The sequence below is a fragment of the Sander vitreus genome, chromosome 10, assembly GCF_031162955.1.
Source record: "Sander vitreus isolate 19-12246 chromosome 10, sanVit1, whole genome shotgun sequence".
NCBI lineage: Eukaryota > Metazoa > Chordata > Actinopteri > Perciformes > Percidae > Sander > Sander vitreus.
The window spans coordinates 21,924,529-21,947,569 of NC_135864.1; the positions used below are offsets into that span (position 1 = coordinate 21,924,529).

Genomic DNA, 23,041 nt, shown 5'->3' on the forward strand with positions numbered 1-23,041 from the left:
AGCCACTACCCTAATGAGAGCAATCAGAAACCTGAACATCTTGGATTGATTGACGTCACTCACAGGCAAAGTTAGAGAACGAGAAACTGTCAGATTTGGATGCAGATATCGCTTCAAGCCTGCATGTGCAGGAGTGTTGAAATAAAGAGCCGTTTCTCCATTTCAAAGTTCTGTTACCGCCAGCAAGCGTCACTATATTCAGAAAATCTTCAAACCATGACTGAGAAGGAAAAAAAACTTTTGAGCAAAATAAGTGAGCTGTGGAGACGTCTTATCTTGGAAAAAAATATAACACCGCCTTGGGCATCCATCATGTTTACATCATCAACTGTGCCATCTACAATACACTAATGAAAGACGATGAAATCATTTCTCATTTGCAAGGAAAAAGAAGAAAATGTGAAATGAATTTCACTGCCACAACCTTGTTCTGTAGCATCGCCTGTATCAGGTTGCCTATCAATTATACTCCGTATGTAGCCAAACAACTAAACACAATAAGTTACAGAAGAAGAAGTTACAGACTCACAGCTGGGAGCTATCGAGCATGAAGAAGAATAAAAATAAAAAAAAGTCTACTTTCCAACAGCATACTCTGAATAATACAGGGCATGCCAATAATTGGGCATTGCAGGACTGGTGACAGAGAGCAAGTTAAAACTTTCTAAATTAAGGAAGGTAAGACACCATCCTTACCAGGTTTTTGGAAACTGCAGCAAAACAGAGTGAAAGGAAGAGAGGAGGCTGGATGAGAAGGATCTCTGGCAGCTGGGTCAAACAAAGGACAGGACAAACCTGTTTCAGCCTGTTTAACACAGACCCCGGGTCAGCTGCCCTTCACCCCCAGACACTGACAAGCCTTCTGGGACCCCAACAACTCGCAAACACACATCCTGGTCATCACAGCGGCCCCGGCGCCACTCCCTTGCTGTGCTGCCCTACAGGCCTGTGGCACTGACTCCTCAAACACCTCTCAGAGGTTTGTCTGGCTGCACCTCCCTCTGGTGAAGGTTGCAGGTGCAAATTAGAGTACATCCTCTACAGCTGCTTATTCCCACCTGGAGCGGCCTGGATCATGTTTTCTTGACATTTTCACTGCTTTTAACATCATCCTCCCCCTCCTGCTCAGTGTGATGCAGGCGCACAACTCCTGCATCACAGACTGTGCAGACAGGAGGGGGGTGTTATTTTTATTTATTTTTGCCTTAAAGAGACGCACATTAGAGTTTTGGACAGACACCCCAATATTCCCATTATATTTTTAGCTTCCTCTCCTGTGGGATGCATCGACCTGAGCAATGAGGAAAGTAGGAGTTTGTTGGCAGCTCAACATCCGACAGGGAAACGAGCAGTTCTTGATTTAGAGTGAGCAAGAAGCCACTGACACATGTCACCCTCCACAGCGTGGAGGTAAAAGTGATGCAGCTCTGCAAGAACCTGGATGTGACAACTGACAAAATGTGAAACAATGGTGGCACATGTCTGAGAGGGCAGGAGGCACAGCTTTTCTACAGGTAAACAAGCTCGGTCATCTCTTGTTTCTTATTAGGCATAATGTGAAGAAAACTACAATGTTGCAATTAATGTATAGAGGCTATAGTTGTTGTGGCATGTTGAAAGTAATATTTTTCACTTAAACTATTACACACATTCTTTGTTTGCCACTGTCCGGTGACTGTTATCTGCTGGAATGTCTCCACATGGTTTTGGTGGCTGACTCCTGCCAATGTGACAGATTTGACATTAAGTGCAAGATGAGCGTCTGCTTGCTGTGTGGATACACTTATTGGCACAGACCAACTAGTTAGGACTAGTTTAGTTTTAGTCACTTTATATAGTCAATTGTTTAATGATTATATAATTGGTAATACTGCCAAGTATCATTTAATTACCAATGAAAAAATTATAGCCTTAACCTAATTTCCATTTTCAGTTTTCTGTATGTGAAAAAAATACCCATTTCCATTTGTTTTGTGACTTACTCGTTTCTTTAAAATAGCATCAACTATCTAGTCTCCTGCTGCTATTAAATACATTATTTCTTTAAACCACAGTATGCAAGGCAGAGCACTTCTCATTCACGTTGCTATCACAACCCATTAGGCAGCATCACCTCAAACATCCCACAATTTTCTGCTGGCCACCTAAAGGCAAAAGTACATTTTGTACCTTGCCTACAGACAACATACGTTTTGAATTGTTTCCAGTTGTCATTTTTTTTACACATCTAAATGCGATACATGGTGCCTAACTAACAATATACTGGTATTGATGAAAAGTTATTTTACATAAAAGTCTAGTGTGCAACTTTCCCTTAGATCTTTTCTCTCCTATAAAAAGGCCACTCTAGTGAGTAAGTAAAGTGTATTTATATAGCACCTATTACAGACGGAGTCACAAAGTGCTTCACAGGCAAAATAAATAAATACGTTTGTACATTAAAACAAATCGATAATCATAAAAAGCACAATTAATCACAGTAAATCACAGTCAAACACTACTCTACTGCAGCAATTACTCTGCTGACCTCTAAATATGATAATGTTGGTCTTTTTATGAGGTTTTAAATACTCTCTAATCCAATACTAAAGGCCTCACTGTGAACCTCTGCATTTTATGATTTTGTATTGCGTTGTGTGTTGTACCCATTTGTTGTTGTTATGCTTGACTGCACAACGGTCTTCTCTCTGAGGCAAGAAAAGTAAACCTTGAAGCCTGATCTGCTTCAACATAATCCTTTTTGTTCAGTACACTATAGAAAGTGTTGTGACTCAGCTAAAGAAAGAGAAGTAAGAGAAGGAATAGTTGAATATCAAGAGATTTATCCTTAAATAGTGAATAAACACAAAGAAAATAAGCACAGAAGAAAGGACAGAGAAGCAAGAGCTGCTTTTTTTGAGATGTTTTATATTTTTGATGACAGCAGAAAAAAACAAAAAGTACAGATTCATCTTCCTTTTCTTTCTTAATGGTTGGAGAAGCCTACGAGATGAGGGGGGGGGGGGAAATCACAAATGAAAACTCTAAAGGATGAAGAACTCAAATGGAAACAGAGAGATAGTGATAGAGAGACACAGACAGAGATCAAAGGAGGGTCTGAACTTCACAATCAAAGAAGAATAAACAGAAAGGCGCTTCCCACTGCTGAGACCCCCCTTCCCACCTTCCCACCGCTTAACTCCAAGTAACACAGTGTAAAATGGAAAACAGGGCCACAGACACAGTGGTCCACAGTGATGTCAACAATCATCAAGTCAGAGATTCAGAGGGAGATCTTACACTTAGGCTCAGTATGCAAGGTTCAACTTTGGGCTTTGTCATCTAGGCTTTGTTTCTTCAATTTTTGGTTCACTTTTCTTTTGTTCTCTCCCAAACTTTTATTTCACCCCCATCTGTATCTGAAAGAGGAATTTGTTAACTGCCATTGGACGGTCGGCTATCTTCGTCGTCTTTGTCACGTAGTCGTTGCGGTGTGGCTATCGCTAGCAGGCTCTGCATCCCATGGCGTCTAGGATGCCGCTCAGGATTTGATATTGAGGGCACGAGCAGACCTGTCGTGGTGCCAATCCCTCAGACGGGCATAGCGGGGGCTCTGAATCTCAGTGAGGAACTTTTCCCTGATCGCAAGCAACAGATATATGAAACAGAGATAGACAGGAAGGAAATAGATTGTAGAGGAGAGAATAAATAAATAAAGAAAGAAAGAAAGAGAGCAGGAGAGAGCAGAACGTGGAGTACACACACAAAAGGTGAAACAGTAGCAGAGAAATAAAACAGGTGAAACACCAAAGACAAAATAAGGATATCAAAAAGGTCTGGAAGGCAAATGAAAGTGAAGGAATAGTTTCACAGTTTGGGAGATATGCTTATACACTTTCTTGCCAAGAGTTAGGAGGAGAAAATCATATTGGTTTGTTAAATATGAAGCTACAGCCAACAGCCAGTTGCTTAGCTTAGTACAAAGACTGGAAACGGCTCGCCTGGCTCTGTCGGGAGGTAACAACATCCACCTACCAGCACATCTTAAGCTCACTTATTTTACCATACAAAAGCCAAAGTGTGAAAATAACACATTATGGTTTCAAGGGCCGTTATGGGTTGTACAATTTCTTAGCGGGGCACAGTCTGCAGAGTCTCTGCTGGTTGCCTGGAAATCTCTCGATGATGACAGAGACTCCAGGGAGTTAATGTGCTCTGCTGAGAAATAGTCCATTGGTGGACAGACCTTTGGACAGAGACAGGTTAGCTGTTTCCCCTGTTTCCAGTCATTATGCTAAGTTAAGCTAACCGGCGGCTGGCCTATTAGCTGGAGTACAGACATGAAGATGGTATACATCTTCCCATCTATCTCACAGCTAGAAAGCCAAGAAGCGAATTTGCCCAATGTTGAACAATTCCTTAAAAAAAAAAAAAAAAAAGTACGCCATGTTACAGATAAGATGACTGTTCAAATAACACAAAGGCTGTACAAACCACACCACACATGCCAGTATTTAAAGCAGCAAAATTCCAATAACAACTAAAAAACTAAAAGGAAGGTTTCCTAAGGAAGATTTCTAAAATAATTGCCAAACTGAAGCTTCCACACACAAACACACAAACACTTGTGACGGAGGAGGACGACATGTATTCAAATCAATGATGCTCAAGCTTTTACCTGGACCTCTTCATGATTTCATCATCTGGGTCCTGCACTGAGAGATCCAGGAGACACACACATTAGCATGCCTTACTGATAAAGACGGTGCTTGTCATAGACAAATAGTCAAACAGCTGATCCTGTGGAAACCCAAAGTAAGTAATAGTATACATTAAATGTTGCCGTTCCTACACAGCCCTTTGTTGTAATAAACATGTAGATCTGTTTGTCAGACTAGTTAGTCATTAAAAAAAATTAAAAAAATCACTGTCATTGAAGACAGCAGCGACCTGACAGTTGAGGCCCCTCTACACAGCCGAAAAAACGGACACAACCGTTATCCACCTTTCCTGTGTCACTTACTCTGCTGTCACTCGCACCGATAGTCACTATGATTGGATCACAGCAGATCAACTGTTCAGTCACAGGCCAGCACCTACACCTCATCGTGACTACCAGAGAAGCCCACCCCTAACCCATCCCTCTCTGTTGTCTCACTCCCGAGTATGCCAGACCTGGTCCCCGACTTACTGAAGTCGGTGCCTGTGAGCTGGGCCAGGATGCGGAAGGAGCGGGACTGGGTGGTGCCGGTGCGGGGCTGCCAGTCTTCAGTGTCCTGGATCAGCCTCTTCTTGCTGCGGTCGTTGGGGATAAAATAGGGCAGGTTGTCCATCCTGAGGCCGTGCCTACACACACACACACACACCCCCCCAGCAGCAGCAGGCGCAGTTAACACAATCCCATCTAGGGACTACCCACTCACACCAACCCAGCTAATCAGGTGAACAGATCATGCAATACCTAATGCTCAGCATCACGGTCACACAATAAGCAGGCTAATGGACATCCATTACTTAGATTTCTCATGGGCACACTGTAGAGGCTCATAAATGGACATTACCACATTAGAGCTCAAATTTAAAACTCTCATTATTAGAATCGATGGGAGAAACCCTGGCAGTGGCTGGTCTAGTTTGTGGAATGTTTTATTACATATTAAAGCTTTTATTTGGATCGACAACTCAAGAAGCAGCACAAAAAAAATTGCTTTTCATTTCCAACATATTGCTTTAACAGGGTTGCAGGTTAACTGCAGCATGCATTTATCAAAAAGAAAGAGGATAAAGATGAATGTTACTAATGAACTGGCTTTGTACGTTGCATCTCTGTTCTGTAAACTGTATCTGAATTTGCCCAAGAGTTTTAGCTCTCTCTCATATCTAGCCTGGCCACATTAACCTAATAAGCTGACAAACCAGCCTGCAAACAGCTGGCCCTTACTTGGACTCTTGGTACACGTCATCAAAGTAAGTTGCTTCACCCCTGTAGAATAGACCAAAGACCACATAAAGACAGATTATATTAAGTTAATAGAGGAGAGACAGACGATAGAGGGAAAATTAATAAATAGTAAAAGCTTTTAGACATTATGTTTCTAGTTTTGTCCTGATTGCAAATAAAAAACAAAAACTGTCCAAGATGAGTGAGATGGTAAATGATTCCGTTTAACTGGTGAATTACGAGGAAATAGTTGCATGGATTGTAGTAGAGCAGTGGTTCCCAACCTGGAGATAGAGACCCCCACAATGCATTGCAATATAAACCTGAGGATCAAGATATGTTTATGTTGTTAGACTTTCCTCTAGGGGTGTGCAAGTGCACCCCTACTTTCCTCTAATCTATGGCTTTTTTTTTCTTGTAAATTATTTGATCATTTTAAGTTATTCAAATATAAAATTGTTATTTGTATTTATTTTTAAATAACAATTGCTCACAACCAGTAAACATATGCAACCAGTGAGGGGTTACAGGCACACGAAAAGAGGTCACAAGGTTGGAAACCACTGTAATAAAGGATGGGAATTACTGAGTGTGAATGACAATTTAAAAAGGCAAACAAGCAAACATTTTGTCTGGACTATTAAGACAAAAAGATATACTAACTTCTCAAGAGTTTCCATCTGCGGCGTTAAGAGAAAAGAGGAAAACAGAAAATGAGAGAAAGAGGTCAGAGTTCAGCCTTGTGTTAAACAGAAGGAAATCCAGAACATGTCAATATATGGCAGAGAGGTTGTACACAACAAAAGAACAAGTGCTGCAGAATGCAAAAATCATGCACGAGACATGCTGCTATTATCAACAAGCTCTGTGAGAAAGACAGCATTGTTTCTCTGTCAAATCATCTATTGTCCCCCTGTCCCAAAATGACTCCGTCAATTTGGCACAAACCCTTTGCCCAACACTCCGCTCACCCATGTGCACAAATGCTTTACGATTATGTAAATGGCTGTAGCATTTGCCAAAAAAAAACAAAAAAACTAAAAACAAAAACACACTTAACCTGATTCCTTGTGCCACCGCAGCTAGTAAACACTTTCTTGCGCTCTGAAACCCCGTCAACAACAATAATAAATGCCACAGCATTGACGCATCATGATGTCAGAGAAAGTCTGTACAAACAACATCACACAAAAAATGTTTCAATCCAACAGGCCTAGGCACATTAGACATATGCTGCTTGCATCGAACGGTTTACTGTCCAGAGAGATCCAACAATGTTTTCATCAAAAGTGAGCCGACAGTTATAATTGGGCTCTATTCTTCCCAAAAATGGCTGGAGGAATGGGTTTCAGCCATGTGCAAAGAAACCTCACAACCATGATGAGGCCTCTCAAGAGTAAACAAGTATGGCTGCTTAAATAATCCAGAACCAGGGCAGTAAAAGCTTCTTTTTTTTTTTAAGGAGTGAGGCTTAATACAGCGACAGGCCACATCTCACCAATGGCTGCAGTCAGACCAGGCAACCACTACCATGACCCAAATTACAGGAACCAGACTGGCCTATCCTACATCATTTCATGCCATACTGCCACTTTCTGGATCATTTAAAATGTGTTTTGATCCATTCCTGGAATCCTTGTAAAAACTGAAACAAATAAAAAAAAGGGTAAAATAAAAACTGGAGGATTCTGACAATTATTCTATGTAATTATAGCAGCAAGACTCTGATCATGGGAGCATAAACTTTCTTTTCAATACACGGCAGAGATGATAGCAGCATTACAACAGCTTGAAAACAATCAACTCTGAAACCAAGTTACTATTTTTTCTTCAATAATTTACAACCAAAAGATCAGAAGCCAAATCTATCATCAAAGGAGACACTGAAGATTCACTTTACTGGACTTAAAAATGTTGCCATTTCTTTGCAACATACGACTCACTGGAAAAGCAAGATACAAGTAATAATCAGTCAATAACTTATCTGTTGAAATCAGTTCAATTGAAAATTGAGTCGTTTTGCAAGAAAATATACATTGCTCAAAGCTCAAAAGGTCTTACCACACACACACACTAAAATAAAAGATATGCCGGGCCTTAAACCTGTGACCGATTATTGACACAACCTTCACTAATCTCTGTAAAACGGTTATCATTCAATAACTTCCACTGTTTAGGTCTAATAGCTGGAGGAAACCAGCATGAATTGCATATGTCAGCTAAATATCCCTTGCTATGCTGCTAACAAAGTGTTTGCTTTGATGTGTATGATGAAGGCCAACAAGATCATTCGGGTCCTTTTGACAAAAAGGTTTGACGACCTCCTCCTTTTCCCCCCAAAATTATTCTATGGCCAGAGTCTAAGTTTATACAAAAGTTATCATATGCCTGCTGTCTTGTTTGTTACATTGTTGGCAGACATTGGAGTAATTAAGTACATCTTAGCAGTGAGTCAGCATTCATTTTCTTACATTTATCCTTTATGGAAGGTTTCCTAAAATCTGTCACACAATGTTGACAATACACTGAAGTCAATTCTTAACATACTGCGGTTTGGAAATCCTGAAGGAGTCGTTTTCTCACTGGTGTAAAACCAGAATAATGAGACGTCAGAACCATTAAACCACATTAGTCACATTGTGATTCCGAAGGGAATAGTGTTTCTTAATCCACCTACCCATTCTGTGGCTGCTGCATACTGGCACGGCCCTGTGAGCTCTGGGTGTTAAGTTTAGGGGAGTAGGCCACAGGTTTAATAGCAGGTCCTGAGTTGGCACTAGCACCTGCTGTAAATGGCCTCGCCATCTTGTTAATGGTTGTGCTGGGGGCAAAGGAGTACTTTGGCTGAACAGAAGCCGGAGAAAACGAGTCCTATGGGGGTGTGGGAGAGGGAGACAGTGCAGCACAGCACACAACATGCGGTTAGACATTTTTGACACACACTGAAAGTTCTTTCTGCTGTTGCACAATCCCAAGCTTTATATTAAGCAAGCTTCCAACTTCAGGAGAAGCTCTGTCAAAGCCTGCGGGCTTTTCTCTGTGCATGGAAGAAGTGCTTAAATGGTGTGAGCACAGCCATTTTATTTGTGTTGGCAGTCTGCCACGGACTGGCTAAAGTAATCTGCTACTGCTGGTATAAACAAAATGCTCACATTGAGAAATTGTCATGTTTGACTGACATGTCTCACTAATGAGATTTCTCCCTGATCATTATGCATGGACTGCAAAAGAACACCTACTGAAATGGAACATTGACTTTGTGAAAAGTATTATGTTCTTGCTGCTTTACTGAAAACGAGGTGCAGCACAAAGCAGTTCATGACACCATTGTACTGTTCACAAAGTAGTCAGTCAATTAGCTGTCAAGAGGTTTGACAGTGAAACTAAATGTATCAGTATTACTCCGGCTTCAGGGATTGTGTAAGGCATCATGAAATAAACCACAGGAAATTCCAAAAGCAATATTCACAACACTCCATCCAGCAAACAACTTGTTTAGGAACCGTTCGGTATTTATGGAATGTACCACTGGAGGAGGGTCATATCTTTTTATTTTTTGTTGAAGGGAGGGAGAGTTTGCAGGGGGGGGGGGGGACTGCCCCCTGGTGGCTCAAACGAGTAATTGCATTGTTAAAAAAATTAGTGGTATTATTACGACCAGATATTTTATAAATATCTTAAATAACACAAAACAACTAAATGGTGGTAGGTAATACATCTGATTTTATATACTGCTTTAGTTAAAGAAAATATTACCTGGCTGACGATGGGAGCAGCAAGACGCAAAAAAAGAAAGTTACTGTTGCACTAGTCTGGACATCTTGCCGTGCCAACCTTGCAATAAAGGTTTCCTAAATGCCATGTATATACATGTGATGTCATCTTATTAATTGATTGCGGGTTTTGTGTAGATTTGGACTTGTATACGTTTATTCCACTTTGTTTAAACGGCGAAGTGGAGAGGCCTCGTTCACCTGTTTGGAGCTGGCTGGTGAATGTGACGCTCGTATAGGCCTTGCTGGATACACCGTGACTCCGTTTGTGGATCTACTGATCGCTGTGGATTATTTTTTTCCCATGTCATTGGATTACGGCAAAATACGGATCTTTTTTTCTTAACGTGTCTTAACGTTTTATGGTGAGTTTGGAGAGGCATCTCAACAGACTGTAGGTCCAACACTGATTGTTCACCGTTACATTTTAGTTGAATTTAAGCGTCTGTCTATTGCGTTCCAAAACAGCCGTGCCGCGATTGGATTTCATAAGGGCGAATTGTTAAATTGTTACAATGTAATTTAAAATCTGTAAAAATAAACATGTTTTGGAATATAATGTTCAGCTTCGGGACCTTTACCTATGTGCTAAAATATACAATGACTAAACCTAATGACAAGTCCATAGCAACCAGTGTTGAATTGTTATTTCCCAGTGTCCTTTGCTGAATGGTCTCAACGTTTTATTATTTTGTTTTGTGTGAATACTAGTTTACTAGAGGAGTAACTTAGTATTTGAAGTAATGCAGTAATGCATGAAGTGTGCATTTAGTTTCTATGCTTATTGTGTTTCCACAACAATGTTAGTCAGTAAATCTACTGAAATGGCCACCACACCATAACAGAGGAGTGGGATGTGTAAAATGAGAATGCAGAGGTTAACTCCTGTATGTCATGGCTGTAAAAATCAAATGGCATCTGTACTTTTTTGTAAAGTGCAACCTTGCACGCAAGGGGGGGGGGGGTCTATGCCTCTTTTTCAAATCATTTTGGAGGGTCATAGGAAAATCATTACTGATGAGGGGAGGGTCAAGTCTTTTTAGGTTAGAGGCCACAAAACTCCTCCGGTGGCCCCTTTATTAAATAACGAACAGTCCCTTAGAGACTCAGTGATGCCTTGCTAATGCGCAGTGCATGGACTCTGAGCTTGACAGTTGACTCGAGTGAATCAGATGAATTTAAACACAAAGTGACAGAACACACTGTTGAAGCCAGTTGTGAGCAATGGTTAAAAGGAAGTTCCAAATTCAATAGTCCAGTAGCAGACCATGCCAAAGCATCCAATTGTTCATACAGAGGTGTGCTCAATATTTCAGACAAATATAGTCTTACCTTCTGGTCTCCACCTGCATTGAAAGCTCTGTGAAAGGAAGAGACAAGGGCAAGTATTAGTGTATGAATGTGTGTGTGAATGGGTGAATGAGAGGCAAATTGTAAAGCGCTTTGTCGTAAGGTAGAAAGGCGCTCTACAAATGCAGTCCATTTACCATTTCAAATAAAATCACCTCCACACATTTAAGATAGAATACTAAACACTGTGATTTTCAAATCACAAAAGTCAGCAATGTTTCAGTCAAAAGAAAAAGTTGTGTTTGAGACGCCGTCTTCACGTTGAATTTCCTTCCAAAATACAGTTTTATTTTATATAAACTGGACAACATACAAGTATATTATTCAAGCTGAAAATACACTTATGACAACTAATACTCCAACACTTTTAAACATAACTACACAAGGATGTTTTGCGTGTCTTACACATTCTAATAAATGTAAATTGCAATGACTAAATCTATAATAAATGAGTCTGGTTACACGTATACAATTATCAACCTCATATTGCACAAAGACTAATAGCTGGAATCACACAACATTTTAAGTGCCTTACAGAAGTGACTTCAATTATAACAGTCTTAGTGGAACAATATTTTGTTAACAAAATGGGTCCTTTTCTTGTAGTTTTTGCCATGCTTCCCATTAGTTAAGACAACATTATAAATACAAGCTTTATTGCTTGAATAGGGAATTGCAGGAACTCAGCTTGAGACCGTTTTACAAGGGGTATGCAAACAAGTGATCAGACGGGTTTTAAACAGGCCCAGTTTAAACCACTTATCTAAAATCACTCACAGATGCCAGAATAAAAGAGAATGCACTCAAAATGCCCATTATAATTATCCAGTGCATCATAAAACTACATGAGCACACATGTGCGACTGAACCAAGACATAGCCCTGCAAAATACTGTTGGATTCAGGATGCTTCACTTTTGTTTTCATATCTTAACATGTGGTTTAGATAACTGTGTTCAACTGGACTACTTTTGTAATGCCAAATGGACTCCACTGCAAAGCTGTCTCAAGCAAAGTCCCCTTACACCCATTTCTCAACAATTAACCTAATCAGCAAAGATGATACAAGCCATAGAGATGATGGGAGAAAAGAACCAGGTTGTAAAAGCTGAGGTTTTCCCCATTTATAAACACCAAAACCTCACTACTTTTCACAAAATCTTGGACTGTCTGCAGATTCACCCAGCCAGTTAAGAATACTGCAAATGCGACAGTGTAGTACACTTCTTAACTCTAATCCCAGGATTCACATTACTGCGGTGTCTTTGCTGACTGGAGCCACACAGCAGACGGTTCATTAGAATATCTGTACACATTAAACATGAAGGCACCCAGCTTTACATTGCTGCTGGCTCCTAAAAGAACTAAAACATAATACTACCATCCCCCTGCCCAATGTTTGCATGCAACACAAATCTACAACAGGGTTAAGCAAGAAAGAACCAGCCCTGCAGTCACCCTTATTGTTTCAGGCTACAGTCATACACACAGAACAATGGACGGCACTTCCTGTGACAATGAGAAATGAATAACCGCTCATATCATTGTCTGCTCAACCACTGATAGAGCAATGTTAAAGACAGTATGACAACAGGGCTGTATAGATACAGAGAGAGAGGAGCGAAGGGCAGGCATACTGACATGTCCATGCATGTCACACTTCAGGGAAGACAAATCAACGTGACATTCATAGTGCTTCAACTCGCCTTAGCCCATAATTTGATGAGTCACACTTAGATCAGGCATATAGGGAATGTGTTTGAGAGCCGCAAATGTGGAGATCATTAGATCATTGTTTCATGGAATAAGTTAGTTTGCTTGATCAAGTTTGACTTGTGCTGAAACTGAATATGCACACTATGAGATCATTTCATGCCTCGTGTCATTGGTCACTTAGCTTAACTGATGCATGCTAGGCTTTCCAGCTGATGTTAGATAAAGTCAGAAATTTCCCCACACAAACAATTCTCCCATGATACTGTAATCAACTTTGCACACATCACTGACAGACTCAAACCACAACCCTCTCCAGGCCAATCCCTGCAGACAGTGAACATTGAAATACGGACCTAGTGTGTCCCTCTAGCTGTTACGTTATCTTCTTTCTTTGACGCCCATATTTTTTGGATTCCACTACCTATAAAAGGCTCTAGATACAGCCTAAACGTTCCTCATAAAAAGAGACACCAAATGATCATTGGTGTTGAAGAAAATGAGGCCCTAAACCAAAAAAAAACCATAGCTCATCACTGTGCAGCTGTCCTCCTCTCTTGACATAAAAGAAACTGTGGATGGCAGCCAAGATACGAATAAATAAAACTGACAATAGCTCTTCTCTGAGAAGTATTTCAGGAAAACAACATTTGCTCGTCTTACAATAAAATAACAATAGGAGAGGGTGAGATGAAGAGAGGAGACTGGGGATTCATGGGAAGGGAGTCATGGGTAAAAGAAAACAAGAGTGGATGAATGTGAAATGTTTACAATAGTTGGACATGGAGATGAGAAATAAGCGGAAAACCACAGAATGAAGTAAAGTTTAGCTGATGTTAACATGCTGGTGTATAATAGGCCTATCAAAACATCACACCACTGCCTGTGAGCTAAAGGTAAAAGGAGAAAACTGATGTTTTATTAAATACATTTGTTTTAAAATACACAGTATTCATATTTTCTGCCATTAACGTTCTGTTTTAAACAATATTCCAAACACAAAGCCACAGTTGGCTTTGGTATGTAATACCCCTTAAGACGTATCCAAACCCCAGTTTCATCTTCCTTTCCAAGAGAAATCCTTACAAGAAAAAAAATCTTTAACCTTTCAGAGAAATAACTACAGCAAACCTTCAGTGTAATGAAATGTGTTATAAGAACACACAAATCCTATACACATGTGAAATAGCAGAAGTACCAGTGTATGTGTTTACATAATTCATTTTCAGGTTTTGGCAAAGCATACCTGCCAGACACAGCAAGGATTCTATGAGGCTTTACCTCATAGAATCATCTCATCCCAGGTTCAAACTATGTTTATGGGCTATGTCTTAACAAGGTGTCATTAAATCATCAAAGCCCAAGTTTGAGTTGTTACACAGGCAGGAGGCACATATGGCTCAAGGATGACAACTGATCCATCCCTCTGCGGAGAGCATAACGTCACTTCTCTCGATTCTTATTTCCTCACCACAAAGGCCAACATGATTCTCTTTCCTTATTCTCCTTTCCTTTTCCACTCTGAAAAACCCCACCCAGCCATGACTCTACCGCTCGCTCTACACTCCTTTTAAAGGCATTTAGTAGGTCGAAGTGTATTGCGTGACCTCTTTCTGCAGGGGAATTACACATGCAACGTCAGCAATGTGTCTCGTTGGCAGCATGGAAAACAGGAATTGCAGCTCTTTGATTGCAAAGAGCATGAGATTTTAGAATAGTGCTACCAGATACAGTAACTCTCTTCATCTCTGGGCATAATAATAATAACCTGCTGAAATATTTAGTAAACTAAATATTACAAGATTGCAGTGGTAACACTCTACAAAGCCTTGGCATCTTACTCCCCACCTCAAAAATCTGCCTTTGATCCCCCAAGTTTAATCTTCTCTGTACCTCCAACCATATCTCCCTCTCTTCTCTCATCTTTCCTCCATTATTCTCTCTCCTACTACTCTCAGGCTATTCTATTCACACTAAATTATAAACTAGCTTACTCTTTGCTTTACTTCATTTTGGGATTTAGCAGAACGCATTATGTCTCAATATTGAAGTCAATGGTCACTGACAAATGTCACAAAATAGTAAACAAATAAAAAAATAAAAAAATAAAAAAGCCCTTGTAAATTTCCTACAGCCTAAGGTGATGTCCTAAAATGTCTTGTTTGTCAAAATATATTCAGTTTACTATCATGTATGACAATGAAAATCATCCAATGCTCACACTTGAGTGGCTGGAAGCAGCTAACGTTTGGCATTTTTGTATAAAGAAATTACTAAAACAATTATTCAAAAAGTATCAAAATAGTTGGCTATCCATTTTTTTTTGATTGATTGACAATTAAAATATACTTATCATTGCAGCTCTAGTTTATATTACTAAGAAATACCTATTCCAACGTCCTGTCTCCAAGTTTCATGTTGCAACAACACAAATTAACCTATTTTAAAAAGGGACACATGAACTGGTAGGCCCACTGGATTTAGTGATCTGTGCAGAGACATCTACGTTGTATGAATGTGAGAGGAGTCAGGCATATGTAAAACAATATGCAGCAAATATCAACATGATCTCCAAGTCTGAAATTATTAGCTTATGTTCTGGCTGTTTACATCTGGAAAAGTCATAGAAACGACCCGTGGCTACGGCTGTTTTGACTCTCAACATAAGTGAACAAAGAAAATCGGTCAGAACTTAACAGCCGGGTCTCTTGGCAGGAAACAAAATGAACTAGACGTGAAAATAGTGGAGTTACAGCTCGGATCACAACCTCTTTACTTTTTGATTTTGGATAATCATAAGTAGTCCCGTGACAGCAGCAAAGCTCATCTTTATTATTTAACAAGTCAGAACCTTCTCATTTTCTGAGAGCTTTAGAATGGTTACTAATGGAAAATCTTTTTCTTATAATTAAGCTTCCGATGAAACATTTGGCTTGTACTCCACAGAAATACATTATCAGTCAGAAATGTCTAGCATGAGTTGTGTGACCAGGTATGAGTGCCGCCTGGTTGGGGGTTATGCAGTCCTAATTCAAATAATTCAAGCAAAATTAAACAAAACTGATTTCCCCCTGGCTCACACTTAACAAGTTGTTTTGATCTGAAGAGTTTCTTTATTTCATTTTAAAGCTGAGACATAATGCAAGGTGCCCATGGTTCCGCTGAGAATGGTTTGCATCCGCCTGACAGCATTTGGCATGCATAGCTGGTGCCGAGTGCAAACTAACCCTTGCTCTTGCGTCTTTCGAATGATAAGGACAGAACATTACTGGAATACCGAGAAAGAAAAAATTCAGAGAGCATGTGTTCTCTTGTTATTTTAATTAAATAATAATGTTGAGGTTTTTAACCTAGATTTGAATCAACATCAAAATATATTGATTGATGAGATTGCTTAGTTACGGAGAAGTAGAGTAACAGTATAAAAACGGTCGTGAAACTGAAATTGGCAACACTAGTTCCACCCGTCGAAACTCAATTTTTGTAAAAAAAAAAAAAACAACAAAAAAAAACATGGGACAAATATCAAAACCTAAATATAGATAACCTAAACATGCTTTGCACGCTACCAATTCTGTGAAGATTGGATACAATTTGTAGAAGGGGTCATAAAAAAAGCAGTTGAAATTTAAAAAGATACGGGTTGCACCAAGACTTTTCTTCTAACCTCACAGTTCAGGGTTAATGAGCAAAAGCATAAAGTGCTTAATAATGACCATATGGAAGTGCTATATGTACCAAAACCAAGTTAGTTCTTTTTTCTTTTTTTTTTCCTCATGGACTAACTTTTCAAAATGAAACTGAAATCTGTTTAGCAGTTTTTGAAAAATCCTGCTAGCTACAGTAATGGACAAAGAGACAAACTGGATTGAAAATATAACCTCAACGGCAGAAATAATTACTTTTTTGAGAGGATTTCCAAGTCTAACCCTAAAACTAAGCCTTGGGGGAAAACAAAATGATGGAATGTGTGTGAGGATAAGTTTAATACCAGTGTGTTTTGCAACCATCTGTCATAGTGAGTCAAATTTCAAGGACATTAGAGTATTTATCTCTCCAAGGAATGAAGGGGGATATGCGTTTGTGTGTGGTGTTGTGCTGCGGTGTTTGACCAAGATAGAACATAGGGGTGAGTGATCATGTAGTGTTTTGTTACATCATGCGTTGCCTGATGACTTACTTGCTTAGAGTGAGGGTGAGGGAGTCTGTTGCTGCTCTGATCTTGTTTTGTGCCTCCACATGAGTCATGTCTTCTGCATTGGTACCACTGATAGACACCACCCAGTCTCCCACCCCGACACCAGCCTGAGCTGCCTTCCCGGCCGGGGTCAGCTGGAGAGAAGAAAAACCCAGGGGACAGAAAGCAGAGAGAAGTTAGAGGTACACGTGGACAGGGTTTTCACAGGAGATGACGGATGGATGTGGAAGAAAACATGTCTTAACAGGCAGCTCCAGGGGCAAAAGTGCACCAATAATAGTAACCAATAATAGTAACCATACAATAATGAGATATAGAGATATATAAGACATACATGTTATGAACTTAACAATTCTGCAATATTTGTATTCAACTTGTAGCTTGTTCTTTCAAGGATGGTATGGAATAATCACAACATCTCAAAGCACAAAGTACATGTTTAACACTTTGCCTCCATCTCACCATTTCTTTTCGTTATCCTAGTCGACAGGTCATGTCTCAAAAAGAAAACATTTTTTGAAAAGTACTTCAAATGTCACTGTGTGACTAAACTACCTACCATTATCTCATACATATCAGCGGTTCAAAGCCAAATGCAGGACATCTCAACATAAAAAAGTCATGCTCAGTTGACTTTGTTGCAATGTCTGTCAACGACACTTAATAATCAGCTCAGGGAGTCCGTGTGTCTGGGTCTGACAAGCCAGTCGAGATATTTCACTCAACACTATCGGGAACAGGCATTATAGGTCATCATGATGTCATCAGTCATCAGCATATGATTTGCTGCAGATGTGAGCATGAAAGGATCTCTTGAAAGCTGCTGACAGGGACCATATGTTACAAAGAACATCATTTACTGGAACAGCCCATCTAGACAGGTAAGTCACTGACAAAACAATGACATCATCCACAGGCTGTCACTGCTGACATATTGAGTCAGAGCGGATGGCTAGAGTCTTGTTACAAACAGGAAGAACTTGACATTGTATATATATAGTAATGGTTTTCTACATGCACACAGTGGTACTAGAGGACATGGCAGAAAGTGTAGTCTAATATACAGAGCAGAGATGCCAAATTGTGTTAAGTAAGGGCTTAGTCAGCTTGCCCATGCAGCTTAATGAAACTTAAGACGTGCCAAAGTCTCAGATAACTGGAGTACAAAGTGTTCAGCATCAGATAAGTGAGCGGGGTGCCAGGATTTCTGGCAAGAAAACCTATTAGGATTACTCTCTAATGTCACGGATCCCTGCAAATGGTAGCTCGTCAAAAAGCTCAGAGGACTCAGCGGTTCAATCAAAAGATTTCTGCCATGTTCAGCTAAGATATCACTCTTGCCGCTTTGATTCTGCACATTAAACATAAACACTTGACCTGACTTGTGAGCAGGGAGGTAAAATGCTCTGTAAATGGATGACAGCTCAGGCTGAGATACAACTCCCCACCCCACAAGACAACAAAGTTAAAGCCTGCCTTGAATCAAAACACAGCAAAACTAAAAATAGGAAGAAATGCATTCCTTAGGGGCAATCCAAGCTACACTTCTTTTACAGTCAAGTTCAAACATCACTTTAATTGCCTTTGATTTGCACGCACTAGAAGCAATTAGAGAGGTTAAAAAAAAAAGAAATAATGTCTCTAGTTTAGGAAGAACTTAAAAGAGCTTTAACAGTGTACACTGGAGAACAACAATTATAACATGGACACAAGTGACATATTCTGAAAAGGGACACAGCCTGCACATGCCACTGAGTTTCACTACAGAGAGCCGCAGAATAATTTTCATTACCAGTGAATTGTAACACTTGAGCACCTTGTCATTTTTACCTAAATAAAACAAGCATTTACTAGTGTCCTTTAACCCCCAAATGTAGCACAAGTAGACTTCATATTTCACAATTACTGTTTTTCATCAGATCGTCTATAGATCTTGACATTTCCGACTGCACTTGAAGGCAGCTTCATTTCACGGAGAAAGAGAAAGAAAAGAGATGGCGGGACTGTGCTTTGTTGTTGCAGGGAAACAGTCAGCTGTTAGGCAAACTCCTGGGCAGTTAAGCGCTTGGGTTTCATTTTTTACCCTCATAGTGTTTTCAAACTTTCTTGTGGCAGCGATAGAGGCAGTGATGGTTCCTGTTTATTATACGGAACTCTCACACCGCCTCAAACAGTCTGATTGCCGGTTACATGACTGGCCACCACAGCGTGACGCCGGGTTGCGTTTCTCCAAAAGTTAAAGGTGCTGTAGGTAGGATTGTGAAGATCCAGGACTTAGCCAAAGAATTTGAACATCGACAACTTCTCAGTCCCTCCCCCCTTTCTGCTAAAGCCCAAAACGGTCTCCTAAGCCCCTCCCCCCACAAGGGAGAATGAATGTGTGTGCATGAGCAGCGATTGACAGGCAGTTAGACACCCCCCCTGGCCATGATTGGTCCATCTGAATAGGGAGCGGTGGATTTTTGCAAATCGCACTACAGGCTGTAGGTGGTGCCAGAGGAGCTGGATTCTTTTTTAAATTAGCTGCTTCATGTAGTTCTACTGGAACATAGGGTCAGTTTCAGCAAATATGACAGAAAGTTAGTTTTATAAGGCTTACCTACTGCATCTTGAAGTCTGTTTCAACTTTTTCGCCGCACGCTGCTGCTGCTGCTTTTCTTTCCGGCTCCCCCCTACAGCCCTCAGCGCTGCATTCTTAACGCACTACCCGCATTCAAAATTAATGGTCAGACCTGCGTTTTCGCCGCACCGTCTGACGGCCAACGCAGGCAGCGTGAATGCCGGCTTAGCCGCAGACACACGGTCAATGCTTCAAGCGGGCTGTAGTTGTTTATCAATCGTAATCAATCTCTGTTGAAAAAGAGGTGTTAAACTGTTACTAGCCAGTGCAGTCATAGATACCTCAGTAACATAACAATAACATTTTAATTTTTTTATGAGAATTTAATTGAGCAATGAAAGCTATTGCGAGTCAACTCTGAAGTGGGGTGGGACTTTGGGTCTGTGGAATGAGTCAAAGTTATTCTATTTTTAATAAGACAACATGGGAAATAGACAGGTAAACTATGAATAAATGAGGAATGCGAGATAAAAGGGAATGCAAATGTTTTATACAGAGCACAAGGGGTCACTGAATAGTTTGATGAAAATGAAAATGATGAAGTAGAGTTTCAGAGACTTGGAGAAGCACTGAAACTAGTGGCCCAACACCCTACAGACATGTTATGTTGGTTTTGCTATCTGAATGTACTCAAAGATTTTCTTTTAACCAAAGTAGACCAACGATTTTCCCTATATAGCTGATCTCTACATGTAAAGGTGAGATAAAGAGGGAAAAAAAGAAGAGAATATATGAAGTGACACAGATTGTATATGTACATGCATGTGTAGTTGTGTGAGTTGAGTTTCTGATGGACACAGACACCTGCGCTCCTGGCTCAGGTTCAGAGTGCAGCTGCTCCCTCACTTGAGAAGGCTGCAGTTATAAGTTGCTGTGCTCAGACCTTTGGATGGTAGGGGGCGGACGGAAACCCTATACCCCCCCCCCCCAGCAGTTTGTCAATACGACCAAGGACAGCGGAAAACATGTCCCTGAAGGCAACACACTGCACAGTCCCTGACAGCAACCAGGAATCTAACACGATGGATCAATCATGATGTAGCATAACATAACGTAGCAGCGAAACCACAAAGATGGCTTTTTTGATTTGGCCATTTGATTGATTCTGACATAAGAAACAAACGAGAAGCAGTCTCATCCAGTCATAAATTATTTTGTGCACATATTGTTGTAGCTCACATCACACTATAGGGATGACGTTTGTGCAACTGAAGGTCTTCAAGACCACAGGGTTAGCCTAACAGTTAGTGGCGTGTTTCAAGGCTTTTTGGCAGAGCACAGCAGCAGAGCTGCTTTGGTATGCTATCAAATTTCACAGCATGAGCCAACCTTTCAAAATGCAACATCTTGAATTCACCTTTGAAGTGCCCCCCTTGACTGAACCTACTGGTGAGCCAAGGCCTCATACTCGGTCCGGGGGTTGGCTACTCTTGTTTTTGGTTGAACTAATAATGCACTAAAGTTTATCTACAGCCGTAGGTATACCGGCCATGTAACTCTGCACCAGCTCACTTTTATTCTTTCCATGGCTATATGGGGGTCGAAAGACAGTCTGTCCTTACATCACTCACACAGCACAGCTGATGCAAAGCCATAAATATCCCTCTGAGAAATGGAAAACCAAACCTGCAAGTATGCAGTCCCCCTGAAATGACTGCAGTCGAACACCTAGCACTAACTCACCTTAAAACACTGCTGCACTGATCACAACATAGGACATTCACATCCAACTAGTCACACATAAATGCCCCCCTGCGGGCAATCTATCAGTAAGTACCGAATTAATAATTCACCCCTCTAACAAGGCCTCTTTTCTCCGAGTTTGTGTGTGTATGAGGGAGGGGGAGTGTTTAGGAGTATAAAAGTGATAAAGCAACAGATGGTCTACGAGCCAGACGGAGACACACGCAGAGAAACAGGAATATAAGACTTGATGACACATCCTGCTGTGGTGGTGGAGAGACGTTCACAAATCTCCTCACTCGCTTATTGACTTGACATCATCTGCAATTTCCTCCGAACATTTGATTTCAGTGTTGTGGCATGTGTCTGTCGATAGAAACCAGATGGTGCTCAGGAAGCTTGGCTATGGTATCATAATCTTTATGGAATCACGATGGCACGAGATCTGGGACAGATATATGGAGACACTCCTCAGAGGAGTTGTACGTCTGGCCCAGAATGGGGTAGACTCAATTGAAACGCCAATGAAAGTGTGTTACGACAACATCTTGCTTCCTAAATTGTTATGCCTTTCCTTTTGAAACAGGATGTTGGGGCAGACATGCGGAGAGAGATATATAATTTCACTTAAGTATACCTCAGATTTCTCAAGGTCACGCAAGTCTAGAGATATTCAAAGAAAAAAAGTTGGCACAAACTAAGGTTGTTTAGAAAAGGGTAAAGACACAGTCGGCTGTTTCTGGAGGCAGGATCAAACTCACAACAACTCAACGGACTGACTCCGTTTTCTGCCTGCATTTTCAGCTCTCATAGAAGAAGATGCTCGTGTGATGGAGGCCTACTGGACATTTTTAATTGATTAAACCGATTAGTTGTCAACTATTAAATTAACTAACTAAGCCAACTATTTCAATAATAAATTAATTGGTTTGAGTCATTTTTTTAATAAAAAAATAAATAAAACAACAACAACAACAACACGGAAAAATTCTGGTTTCTTCACTCCTCTTTGGCAGTAAACTGAATATCTGAGTTGTGCACAAAATAAGACGTTTGAGGACGTCATGTTGGGCTTTGGAAAACACCAATCAACATGTTTCACCACTTTCTGACATTTTATAGACCAATCAACTAATCGAGAATATAATCTACAGATTAATCAACAATGAAAATAATCGGCTGTGTCCAGTATGACTGTGTCAGTTAGAAAGGGATTTAATAGCTTTTCAGTCATACTTCCAGAGAAAGGCGTTGCTTTCTCATTATTTTTATTTTCCTTAATGGCATGGTGAAGGGTCAAGAGCACTCTGTTCAGATTTCACTGGTTAGACGTTTTTATACATCTGCTAACACAAGGCTAAGAAAACAAACTATTATACGATATTAATATTTTTAAAAAATCAAATAAAAGTTATGTACATATTTTTACAGCTGATAAATGGGTGTATGTACATATAAATAATTCTACGGTCAAAAAGTTATTTCTTTCTTTCACGGTGACTTAACAGTTTGTCTTGGCATGGGCTCCTTTCCTCTGATCTCACTGGAAAAGTATTCCAGTGAGATTGGGGGAGTCCATCATATGCAAGAGAAAAGTGAGTGTGGAAGACATATTAGAGACAGAAAGGAGACAAGAGGATTGTCTGTTGGCAGCGACAGGGTGGATACGAGAAAAATCCCAGGAATGCTGAGAAAGCATAGCTTTCCAGGCTCGCAGACGGAGGAGGAAGGAAGGAAACAAGAGTATTCATAGAGCATGGAAACCTATATACCAACTCACTCTCT

At 40.4% G+C, this 23,041-nt stretch overlaps 1 protein-coding gene across 5 annotated transcripts in view; it reads right to left on the reverse strand.

The window, feature by feature from the left end:
- Window positions 1-23,041, reverse strand: part of pdlim7 (PDZ and LIM domain 7) — a 34,730-nt gene that overhangs the window by 6,454 nt on the left and 5,235 nt on the right. For 3 of the 5 annotated variants that reach the window (XM_078260910.1, XM_078260911.1, XM_078260912.1), the window contains exons 3-7: window positions 16,936-17,087; window positions 11,026-11,053; window positions 8,598-8,791; window positions 5,171-5,325; window positions 4,658-4,694 (exon numbers count right to left, since the gene is read on the reverse strand). In XM_078260910.1, the coding sequence (XP_078117036.1) occupies window positions 4,658-4,694; window positions 5,171-5,325; window positions 8,598-8,791; window positions 11,026-11,053; window positions 16,936-17,087 (566 nt within the window). Of the gene's footprint in view, window positions 1-2,887; window positions 3,618-4,657; window positions 4,695-5,170; window positions 5,326-5,920; window positions 5,963-6,583; window positions 6,601-8,597; window positions 8,792-11,025; window positions 11,054-16,935; window positions 17,088-23,041 lie in introns of those variants that run through there. The other 2 variants (XM_078260914.1, XM_078260913.1) reach the window with 2 other exon arrangements.